Source organism: Olea europaea, chromosome 10, assembly GCF_002742605.1.
Source record: "Olea europaea var. sylvestris chromosome 10, O_europaea_v1, whole genome shotgun sequence".
Taxonomy (NCBI): Eukaryota; Viridiplantae; Streptophyta; class Magnoliopsida; order Lamiales; family Oleaceae; genus Olea; species Olea europaea.
The window spans coordinates 19,780,354-19,793,576 of NC_036246.1; the positions used below are offsets into that span (position 1 = coordinate 19,780,354).

The window sequence follows — 13,223 nt, forward strand, 5'->3', positions numbered from 1 at the left end:
ACCAAACACAATGAGATCTATTGGATGGGAATCGAAATAATTTAATTTTCCGCTGTGCATGTATAAGTAGATTCCCAACAGTCCGAACGGATAGAAACTTTTCCGTTTTGATTTCTATAAATATCACTTCACTTTCGTTCTTCACAATAACTACGAAGAGAGTTTCCTTGTAAGATATATTTGTAAAAATTCTTCTTTGAGCTTAATTTTTATTTTCATTTCATTTATTTCTTTATAGCAAAAACTTTGATTGTTGAATCAAATTTCTTGAATTATTTTTCATCAAAATTTTTCATTTCTCTTTGTACTTAACTTATTTATATCGATTTTAAAAGAAAGACATATTTTTGAAGAAGGTATTTGCACTTACATTACATAAATCTTTCCACTTCTTCATATTGAAAAACTTTGATTGTTAAATCAAATTTCTTGAATCAATTCTCTCCTCAAAGTTTGATCTCTCTTTTTTTCTCAATTTATGTATATCAATTTTAAAAGATATATATTTTTGAAGAAGATCTTTGCACTTATATTATATAAATTTCTTCATATTGAAAACTTTGATTGATTGAATCAAATTTGTAAAATTATCATATTCATCAAAGTTTTCTATTTCTATCTTAGTGCTTAATTTATTACATCCATTCATTAAAGAGATATATTTCTTGAGAAAATCTTTTTGAATTTATATAGTATTTACTTCATCTTAATCTTCTCATTGATAAACTTTGATTGATTAAATCAAACTTATAAAAGCATCATGTTTATCAAAGTTTCTCATTTCTCTCTTATTACTTGATTTATTATAATCATTCATTAAAAGAGAGATATTTCTTGAGAAAATTATTTGAATTTACATTGCATTTAATTCTTTTTCATCTTCTCATTGAAACACTTTCATTGGTCGAATCTAATTTTAATTATCCTTTTCATCAAAGTTTTTCATCTAACGTTTGAGCTATCATTTGTTACTATTCTTTGAAGTGTTAGGCCTCTCTTAATACTTAATTTGTTTTTTATTATCTATCAAGAGAGGATTAGATTGTAAAATCACTTTGATAAAGTGTGGATCGTGTTGAGGTCCCGAAAAATTCAACATTGTGTAAGGATCGATGCTCATTGTTGCAAGTCACAATGTGGACCATATTGAGGTCCCGTAAAGCTCAATAATGTGGGTTGTATTGAGGTCCCGTAAAACTCAACTTTGTAAAGGATCAGTGTTCATTGTTTGTAAGTCACTGAAAGCGTTGTAAAGGGTTGGATTGCATCATAAGTCAATCAACATAGTGAAAATGTCTTGCTTGTGTTAGAGAGCGTGATAACGAAGGACGTAGATCATTACTTTTGATCGAACCTCCACAATATCATTTGTATTCTCTCTCTCCATTTTACATATCACTTTTATACTTGCGCTTATTATTTGAATTTATTAATTTAGTCTTTACTTGCTTTCTTATTTGTGCCTATTTGTTTAATTTATATATTTGCTATCATATTGGTTTACATCTAACATTAATTTTTTAAATAGTTTTAAAAACCAATTCACTCTCCTCTTGGTTAATCATTCTTGGGTTTCCACTATGTTCGATGTTCTAAAAAGTCTGCCGAAGTGGCGTCAAGGTGCTTGACTTGGGTAAAACGCTACGCCTTGGCAAGAAGCGCCTAGTGGCATTTTATTAATATTTTAATTTTTCCTTCTTTTAAACTTGTTTTATTTAACTTTAATTTTAAGTTTTTAAACGACTTTATCTATACGAAAGTCAAAAAGAAAACACATTATAAAATTTCAAGTAGTATTTGTTGAAAGCCCAAGAAAGACTAATCAAGAGGGGGTGAATTAGTTATTTAAATCTCTTTAGAAAAAGAATGCAAATTTAAGCAATTAGAAAATAGATAATATGCAAGCAAGATAACATAAGTAAAATAGTAAGTAGAAGGGATAGAAGGCCAAACAATGTAATATAGAGGTTCGATCCAAACAACAATCTACGTCCTCCTTTACCAAACTTTCCGTCACGAGTAAGATATTTTTCACTATTGTTGGTTGACTTATTATGCAAACCAACCTTTAGAATGCTTCAGGTGACTTACAACTAAGGAGCAACGATCCTTTTACAATGTTAAGCTTCCCATGACCTCAACACGACCCACAATTCAAAAATAAGAAAAACAAAATTACAACTGAAGGTTTTTCTCTTAATAGATGATATGAACACAATTAAGTATCAAGAAAGAAGTAGGTACAACAATTTAATAAATTGCAAAAAGTATAGCTCAAGTGCTGGTTGAAAAACTTTAATTGAGATAAATGATTTTTGCAAGTTTTGATCACTCAAAATGTTTTTCAAGAATTAAATGATTTGTTCTTTTAGATATTGAAAACTAAGGTAGAAAATGACAATAAATACTACTCTTAAAAGCTCAAGAATTGTTGTTCCAAATATGCAAGAAAATGAGGAATTTATAGTGTTCAAACGGTCATAAATCTGCCAATCTGAACACAGGATCCGGATGTCTGCCAGGGATCCGGACAGACAATTAGTCTTTTGAAAAATGGTCAAAAAAATTGACCGTTGGAGGGTCCATCCGGACGTCTGGATAGGTAGCAATTTTGCCCTTCCGGATTTTCATTCGTGATGACTTTTATCTATGTAGTTCATTGAAGGATTTTCTTATATATTTTGTATAGATAAGTATTTTTGTAAATATTTAATCGTCAAATTGAAATATTTATCTTTCGAAAATTATTTTTATGCAAATAGTTGTGAGTCAAGAGAATATTTTCATGCATAAAAATTTTGAGCTATAGTCGACGCTAGATATTGAAGTTTTTACCTTTACATTTGAGTTCAAAAACACATCCATATCCAATGTCTTCTTCTCTTCTTCCAATGTGATGTTTGGCGCGAAGGCTTGATTTTTCATGTTTGTCAATCTCCAATTTGCTTTTATGTTGATCGTCATCCTCAAAAGCATTCGTCCATGTGCATGATTCTCGATCTTGATTCTTGTGCCTTTATCATTATCGACACTCAAATTTAATTTGTTAGAATTAACGCGATTTGTTTGTCATAATAAAATGAGAAGTCAACGATTAGTAAACATTTGTCTAGTTGAAAGTTGAAAATATTAAAAATCTACTTTTTGCATTTCGAATACTTGAAAATTGTATAAATGACTAATTGTAAGAATTACTAAGTAAATATAGTACTTTATAATTTTAGATGTTTGGTATAAATTATTTTTTAAATGATTAAAAATTTAAAATAAAATTAAAAATCAGAAAATGTTTTTTTACGTCTAAACCTCGTTTAAACTCGTCTAGGCTCGTAAAGTTCAAAGTTTGACTTCCACATCTAACCACGTTTTCCATTTTTCAGAATACTGGATGTGCCTAATTAAATCTAAACTTTTTAGACCAAAATAAAAAAATAAAAAGGAGGTTGCATAACCCTCAAGTTTAACCTTTCGAATTTTTAGTAACTACATCAGCGGTTGCGAGTTTAATTTGTTTTGATTAGATAATTAAACTTCAATTTAATTCTAATTTCATTATTCTTGACGTTCTGCCGCCTGCTACTCCAAACCAATAGAAATTAATTAATGGTAGTCATACGGTAATTAATCTTCCACCTAATTGATACATGTCACCCTAAAAACAAACACAATTATGCTACAGTGGCATAATAGTTGACATAATCCTTAACATAATGTTACATGACATACTTTTTTTAGACAGCTTAAAACACAGTAAACTTTTTTATATATTTATCTACTGATATATATATGATAGAATGAGTGTGATAGCTATTTCTTTGAATTGAATTGTTAAAAAAAGACAGTTTTCATCTACTAATTTTATGACATGACATTGTAAGCCAAAAGAAATTTCAATAGGGCGGTCGCACCGCCCTATGAGGTTGAGCCACCTCGGCGGGTAGCTCCCCACACACCCTCGATATGTGTGGGTCACCCGTCGAGGTGGCATCTCGACATTGGATGATGCGCCCGTCCCACTGAAAATTCCCTCTGCATTGCCACACAAAGATTATATGGAAGATTTGTTATTGTTAATTAAGTAATTTTCATCAATTTGAAAGACGACATAATAATAAAATTTATAATTAAATTGAAGTTCAATGGTCTAATTAAAATTAAAACGATCCAATTGATACGAATTCATTGAAAGTTGAGTGATTGCAGATAAAACTTGCCCAACGGTAGATGTTCCCCCAATGGTTATATGCCTAACAGCTGCGTCTTTTTATTGTCAGACTTTTACGAACCAAAGGATTACACTATTTGTAAAATGTTGGATGACAATATTATTGGCAATGTATGAATTAAGATGTTCGAAAATTCAAGGCGTTCAAATGGCATTTCTACTTGCAATTTGATGTCCCAAAAATTTTAATGTCCTTTTTTCTTTCATTAAATGTTAATTTCATTTCTAGATATATTTACAATTCTACAAAATTTTGATGAACAAGACGACCTCACTAGAACTTTATTCGAAGAAAGAGTGTGCTTATTGTGCCAGAAGAATGAAATCTGCTTAAAAAGAAAACTGTGTTAATATTACAGACACAAAGTTACAGTCAGTTCACTTATTTTTCTTCACACATATACATCAGAAAATAGACAACAGCAGAGGCAGCAACCACCACAATGGCAGACCAAGTGTTATCTACTAAGTGGAGGGAGGGGAGAGAGCGACCGAAAAACAAAATTCGGAGATGGGTTATTTCTCTACTAAGTTTTTCTAGAGCTCTCGACTCATATAGTATGACTGTAACACAGGCCAATGTAGATAGTGAGCTTAGATTAAGAAGCTGCGGCTAGGGGAGGCCAATGAGATGCCTCTTTAAAGAACTTGGGAGGAGTATCAGTTTTGTCTATTTCATATCGGTTTTCAACCTCCTCTTCTTCTTCGTCTTCAGCATCCCACAAAAATCTAGCATAGGATGCTAGCACATAACTGCACGGACATTAATACGTGTTCAGATTCAGCAAAAACAGATTAGCTAACACATTCCTTGTAATTTATCTAAGCAAAGTAAGACTATTGTACATTTTGGCTACAACATACTGATCATGAAAATTGACCAAAAGGCTCAATGGACTACCAAGATAATTTACAGATCAAAATACTGCATCCAGTGCCATCCCAATTATCTTATTATTCATGGTACCGTTTAGGAGTTGTCAAAGGCCGAGTAGTCAGTGCAAATATCTTCGACTTCTTTCTTTCGTCGGTGTTCTTGCGAGTTCGTGTTTNATAGTGTAAAATTGGGATCAGTTTGATCAAGAATTGTAAAGAATTTTGATCTGGTGTAGAATTTGAATACAATCATTAAAAAAATGCATGCAATTTCACTACTAATTTATTTTGGTTATTCTAGAAACAAGAATCAAATTAAGATTGAATAGTATCATCAAAATGGCATGCAGATTAAATAATTATTTTAAGACAACGAAAAAATGCTTCTTGATTTAATTGTAATAAGTACCTCTTTCAAGAACTTGGCATAATTTGCCAACAAGAGAGTATTGTTAGGGTTTGCTTCAATCATTTTTCGGTAATAAGAATCCGTATTCTCATTCCCATGGCTATTCGGATCTTGAGAACCAGATCCCAAGCCGTCATCCGACCCCCTCCCACCACCTCCGCCACCTCCGCACACCCTGCCACCACCTACACCGCTTCCACGGTCCATCACAGCGGCCTGCGGCACCCTCGCCTTCTCTGCAACCGCCACACACCCCTCTTCCTCCGGCGCTCCCAGCCCGGAGCTGGACAACAACATGGAGCCGGACCCTACCTCCAGCCCTTCTCTTCTCCCCTTGATCTTCACAGGCTTGGGGGTCCCTGCCAGCTTCACACTCTTCTCGGGCTTGAAAGGCTCTCTGAGGTCCGACTCTAATACGGGTCGAGTTGGAGTGCTTCTACCCAGGCTATCTTCAAAACTAAACGACATTGTCAAGCAGACAGATCGGGTTCTTGTCAACAGAGGCAAAATATCGGGTTCGGGAGATGACCCGGCTGTTGAATTGGGTATCCATGAATTCAAGATTGGTGATGAAGAGCTTCTCAACATTATTCTTTATCTTTTTTTGGTTTGATTTAGAGAGAAAAAGGAAGTTGAGCTACCCCTGAGCCCTCCGCGTTGGAGGAGAAAGAGCGGAGCTAAGTCAATGCCGAGTTTTATAGGAATGGAGAGTGGTTGAATGAGTGGAATCCAGTGGTGAAAATGGACAAAGAAGATTTAAGGTTAATTATTATAATCCTAATGTAAACAATAATTTTAATGTCCTCATTTAATTCTCATTTTTGTCAAAATATATTTCTCACTCTTCTTTATAACAACACATTTTTTTATTAAAATAATATTACATATAAATAAAAAAATTCATTATTTTTCATCCACACATTCTCATTAATCTAATATTTTAAAATTTATTTTTCCATAAAAATGGGTATCAAACGCCTTGATAATATTATTTATAATAAGCGACTACAACATTAATTCTATGTAACAATTTATTATGTAAGATATTAATTTTCTATAATTCTATCGTATCAAATGACAAGCTAATTCGAGCCTTTAAAATTCTCAAAAATCATTTATTTGAACATTAAATGAGCATGTGATATCAAACTATGGCTGTATTTGATTGGAGGTGGAATTCCATAAAAAATGAAATTGGAATTCCACCTTGTTTGATAGCATTTTTTTAGCCTAGAATTGAATTTCCAACTTGAGTGCCACATAAGCCAAATTCCACCAATTCAAAGAATTAGAATTCTGAACAAAATGGCGAGAATTGGAATTCCTTGTGATCGAAGCATTTTTTTTTATTATTATTATTATTTGATAATGAAAACAACTTCTAAGAATTATTATAAAAAAATATTTCCCTTTAATTGACAATTTTCGTGTAAAACAAAGTCAAACGAACACTAAAAAATAGATGATTTTCTTGTTTTTTTTGTTGGCAATGGAAATAAATTTTATCCCTAATACCAGTAAATTATATCCCTTTATTTAACAATTTTCATGTAAAATAAAGCCAAATGAACACCAAAAAATATTTTCATTTCAACATTTTCCACGTGAAAAATTATATCAATCAAACACAATAATTTACAATTCCCAAGAAAATAATTTCTAGACAATTCATTTCCCTGAAATTCGTTTTCTAAGCAATTCAATTCCATTTTTGTAATCAAACGAACTCTAAATGGTAAAACATTTTAATAAGATTTTATTTATTCCTTTGGTCCCTCAACTATGGCAAAGGTACAATCAGAGATCCTATTTGTTATGGTATGAATTGTATGGGACTTGAGGATCGCATAGTGCTTATTGAAGCAGACCCACCATCATATTTTAGCCATTCAAGTCGGGGATGACCGCATATGCCATGATTGTTTCGACTAAATGGCGAGGATGCAAATTTGGACATTCCTCGAGTGCATGGGATTACAATCGTGGCAATCTGCATTGTCTAAAATCTTCGAGATGAAAATGCAGAGACCATATATTTCACAAGCAATGTGATATCCAAACTCGAGATATGACCTCATGAGTTTCGATGCACCATTAACTTGAGTTGTATTTCAACTTTTCAAATAGAGTATGATTTTATTTTCTTCAGCCAGAGGTCACGTTACTTATTTACATTATCAATAAAATACAGCAAAAAATATCAATTCTCAACATCTTTGAAGTGTCACAAGCTGGAGATACTAGTCCTACAGTTTAAGAAAATTGAGAATACGATTGCAACATTGAAAAATGAGCGATACAATGAAAGATTGACGATCCCAGGTGGAATATAACATAATTAGAGTTTGTGAATAGTATATTTTTGGAGAATATGCAATCAAAAAGTCAAAAAAAAAATTATTGATTTGTATGTAGAATATTTTATTTTATGAATGTGTGATAAAGAACGTTCTTATAATAATTAATTTTAAATTTTAAAGGATGACAAAGGTAAACTTATTATGATAAAAAATGAAAGTGTTCACGCTAGTGGTCAACTAGTACGCAGCTAGTGAGTTCTTTGGCGTGCTCTAGAGATAACCCGGTGGGTCCCTAGGCTATGGGCCCACTTAGAGGTGAGACCAAAAGGAGCCCATCAAAGTGAAAAATATCTACAAATTTTCTGCTTTTGTCACTTCTCTTTTACTGTTTTAGTGCCCTTTGGAGTAATCAATCAAGAGTTATATTCAAGCAATTATACATTATCCGCATCATTATTAAATTTTACTATATATATTTATAGTAAAATTACTGTAAGAATCTTCACATAATACAAACATAATCGATAACCTTGTTAGAATTTAGTCGCACAAAACCTTAAACAAATCAAATGGTTTCGATGAGGAAGGATAAAATTATGAAAACTGAAAAAGAAATAATTTTTTTTCCGGTAATAATTACATATTAAGCCCTTGTTTCGTATAAATTAAAATCTCGATTTTAATCTAAGACAAAGTCTAACATCTAATTTTAATCACATATATTATGTGACCCATAAATTTTCAACCACACATTTTATCAATTTTTATCAAAATTTACTAAAAGTTTGATATTAATCCTAATCAAATGAGGGCTAAGTCTTAGTTTTGTAGTATGTTGCTTGTAGGAAATCAACTTTATAAATTATAATTAAAATTTATCTATCTAATAATATAACTATTAATTAGGGATGACAACGGAACAGGGCAGGTTGAGATCGGGTGGGGTGGGAGCATTGGCGGACCTATATATGGTCCTAGTGGATCAAGTGACCCACCAACTTTCAAGATTTTTTTCTTTTTCGATTTTAGAGCCAAAAATCAGATTTGGACAATAACGGTAGTTGGGCTTTTCTTATTAGAATAGAATTACAGTGATGACCAAACAATTGAGAAAGTGAGAATTAAGATAATTTAGTCATCTGCGATATTTAATTTGAAAATTCTTTGGAAATTATTATTTGAAATTCTTTGAGAATTTATTTTACATATATATGAGATTTGTGAATCTATGACAATAATTACTTGTATGTATTTATGTAGTATACATAATTTTTTAATAACTTTTTAATAAGTTTGATCCTCACCCCACTAACACCAAATGTCTGTGTTCGCCACTAGGTGGGAGGAGAGAATTTCCCGTCCCATATCCTCCTCGTTGCCCGTTTAAGGAGGGGGTGGGTCGGGGCCGTTGCCTCGTTCAATACTCGTTTAAGACCTATATATGGTCCTAGTGGATCAAGTGACCCACCAACTTTCAAGATTTTTTTTCTTTTTCGATTTTAGAGCCAAAAATCAGATTTGGACAATAACGGTAGTTGGGCTTTTCTTATTAGAATAGAATTACAGTGATGACCAAACAATTGAGAAAGTGAGAATTAAGATAATTTAGTCATCTGCGATATTTAATTTGAAAATTCTTTGGAAATTATTATTTGAAATTCTTTGAGAATTTATTTTACATATATATGAGATTTGTGAATCTATGACAATAATTACTTGTATGTATTTATGTAGTATACATAATTTTTTAATAACTTTTTAATAAGTTTGATCCTCACCCCACTAACACCAAATGTCTGTGTTCGCCACTAGGTGGGAGGAGAGAATTTCCCGTCCCATATCCTCCTCGTTGCCCGTTTAAGGAGGGGGTGGGTCGGGGCCGTTGCCTCGTTCAATACTCGTTTAACTTTTGGGTAAACTAAGATTTTAATTGTTTGTTATATTCCTTAAGTAATTTTAGTTTCCATATTCTATTAGAACTATTGAAATTTCGTGATATTTTCCATTTGAAGTATTGAATTGTGGAGTAATAATAATAATAATAAACGGGGCGGGGCAAAGCCCTTGTTACGCACACCCGCCCCGAGGCAAAATCTCCCACTGTTTCCGATCCAAATACCCGATTAAGATGAACCCCATGAATATAGAGTTTAACGAAATTTTTTGCCATCCTTACTACCAATATTTCTGTACATTTATTGGTTCGGATTCTATCACAATTGATCCAATAATTGTTCCATTTGTTGGTTTCTTCGGTGTAAACATGTAGAGAAATAATGACCGTCGTTTTTGCGAGTGCTTTATTTTTTGGTTGGCGACCAATCACGTCACTCCTGCTGATAGAAAAGTTTTGGCCACCAGCCGATTACCTTTATTTTTTTATTTTTTATTTTTAAGGGTAAATTTCATCTTCGACCATTGAATATTTATCGAAATTTCAATTGAATTAATAAACTTTAATTTATTTCCAATTTTTTTTTATTTTTTTACATAATGATATGTGAGAACTTGAAAATATAAATAACTTAAAATATTAAAATATGCGCTTTTCATAATTTATTACATTTGCGATGAATTGGATAATCATGAATTTGAGGGGGGGGAAAACAAAAATTTATTCGTAGGGTTAATTATTAAAGTAAATTGCATATTTTCTTAAAGTTTCGTTGTTGTCTCGAAAGAATATCGAATTCTTATTTCTATCAATTTTTGTCATCATAGTTTTTAGTAAATGATAAATTATTAAACCTCTTAAACTGTAAATTCAATAAAGAATTTTTTGTATTATATTAAATTAGTTGTTAAAAGAGAATAAATAAATGGAGAAAAAAAGTTAAAAACTTTCTCTTTAGATACCACCATCAAGGCATCACCATGATTGAGTTAATGATAAAAATTCACATAAATTATCCATGGGGACTAACTTTGCTAATTTATGGAAAGTTGGGATGAAAAGTTGTTAGGATAAGATTGCAACTTTAGAAAGAATTTGGGACTAAATTGCAATTTGTTATTATTATGGTAAATTATTAGAATTGTTCACGTGGGTGATCAACTAGTCCGCGGCTGGTGAGTTTTGTGGTGGGCTCCATGAGCCACCAATATAGAATAAGATACATGGGCCACCATAAATTCCTAAATGATATTATTAAGTTTTGTTAATAGCCTCTAGATTAAAAGGTTGAACCCCAACTTTAAGAGTCCCCATCGTTCCGTCTCTGAAACATTGTGAGGAGGTTAATCATGAGATGTGCCCCCAACAGGTCAAGAAACAAGAACTGCCTGTACACTGGTGCCTACAAAGAGTCTCAATTAATGTTTCAAAAATCGAACCCTTACACTGCAGCTGTCAGCAAGGTTAATAGCCTCTAGATTGCTTATGCAGTATCTTGACTACTACATTTTTGATACTAACTTATTGACTATAAATTCTGGTTTAATTAAAAAAAAAAATGAAAAGAACAATTTTCAATCTTCATTTTCATATCCTTAAATTGTCAAATTTATATAAATTGAAATATAGAGTATGAAGAATTCAATTCGATCTAGGCAAGAGTTTATCAGTATTGATTCTTACAGTTTTTAAACATATCTTTTGAAAAAAAAAAAAAGCCTTTTTCTTATTGTAGCATCACTACAAATCTCGTGAACGACGAACTTACTAATGTTTTGTAATTTTATTACGAAAATGGACTCATAAGTTATGCAGAAAATATTGCGAACTTAAAATGAGAAGTCTGATAATGCACGAAAGTAAATGTGAATACCTATAAAGGTCTTGAAAAGACATAATTATTGGAAAAGTGATACAATTATTGAATTATGTCTCTGCTAAACTAATAGATATCTTGGTGAAAATAAAAGACGCTTTTGGTTGAATGTTCACATCTGATATCTCATTTTTTACAAGTAAAAGGTTAATTATCGAATTATATTTTTACACTAGAGTTATCCAATACAGATTGTGTCACCCCATTGTATTGGCGAATTATAAATTTTTATTTTTATTTATTTATTTATTTATTTTTATTTTGGGTTCTATATGCATTTGAAAAACCTGGATACTTAAGTACAAGAGCATGTTTGGAAAACGTTAACAAATAGATAAAAATAAATGATTGATAAGTTTATAGTATTTGTGAAATCTCAAAATGTGTAGATAAAAATTGTTTGGCCAATTTTAAATAGTTTATAATAATTAGCCTATCATGAGCTAACTATTAAATGAGGAAAGAAAAATACCCCAAAAAATCACATCAAATGAGTGCTTTCACTAATATTTCGACACATGATCTCTTATTGGCAAATAAGAAGACGTCAATACAGAACACTCTAAGTGACATCATATTTGAAATGATGCATTTTCATTTGCTAACCAGAATTGATATTCAAAGTATCATAAAACGAGAGGACATAGTCGACAAGCTAATTGAATTGTATTTCATTTCATCGTATGAAAGGTGGACGATATTTCATTAGGTGGGACACCACCGATTAAGATTTCTTGTGTTTACGGTGGAGAATAAAACCGCGTAAAATCTCATTGCAAATTAATGTAGATTTTTGCAAGTTGACAATGACATTAAGCCAGCCAGCCTCCCACACTGTTTCTTACCATACAAACAAGTGGAGTCAAAACTTTTTGAACTCCTAATCAAGAACAAAAACAAAACTTAAAAACGAACACCCCCCATCTTCTCAAATTGACAAGAATTCAATCTCGAAATTCGATTGTCGAATAATCAAATGCCACGATTCCAAAAGGTCATAAGTGAGGGCCCCACCTCAACCAGCTCGATAACTCATTCTGTCAGTTTCTCCACCAATAAAGCCTATGCCAGGAACTGTACTTTTGGAACAATTCCAAGATGGTCAACTTCACATTGAAGCTAATTCTTGCTCTTATAAGCATTTTCCCATCTGGGACCATCAATAATTCTGTAATACCACAAACATAAACATTATGCAATTTTTCTATGTAAAAATATGATTTTCATTCTTTTGAAAATGCATATGATATGTGTCGTGCTTTCATTACTATTAAACATGTGCACTACTATGCTAAAAAAGATGAAGGATTGTATCTTAGATTTTTTTATTTCTGGGAGCACGCCAGATATTTCAAGAAGAGGTGAAAATCACAATCATTAGAGATTGCCCTCATCTAGTACATAAACAAAGAGTATGATGTTTCGGCTTGTTTCTCACATCGTCAAAATTTCATTGGGTGTCAAAATTTTAGTAACAAACAAACTCGTTTGAAAACATAACGAACTATGCACTAAAATTTTGACATACCAAAATCGTAGTAATGTGTGCATATTTTAGGGGTCAGACAACCAAGTATACAACCAGGTCACGACAACACTTTTAGGCTTTAAAACAAAGGGGTTAATTTCATATTCAACTATTC

General features: G+C 32.0%; 1 protein-coding gene across 1 annotated transcript; it reads right to left on the minus strand.

Moving 5' to 3' along the window:
* Positions 1 to 4,528: 4,528 nt before the first annotated feature.
* Positions 4,529 to 6,242, minus strand: LOC111400383. The gene is made up of 4 exons (XM_023027799.1): positions 5,468 to 6,242; positions 5,193 to 5,328; positions 5,090 to 5,122; positions 4,529 to 4,987 (listed from the first exon to the last, which is right to left on the minus strand). The coding sequence occupies exons 1-4, from the start codon at positions 6,096 to 6,098 to the stop codon at positions 4,825 to 4,827; spliced, it is 963 nt and encodes a 320-aa protein (XP_022883567.1). The 5' UTR covers positions 6,099 to 6,242; the 3' UTR covers positions 4,529 to 4,824.
* Between the last annotated feature and the right edge of the window lie 6,981 nt (positions 6,243 to 13,223).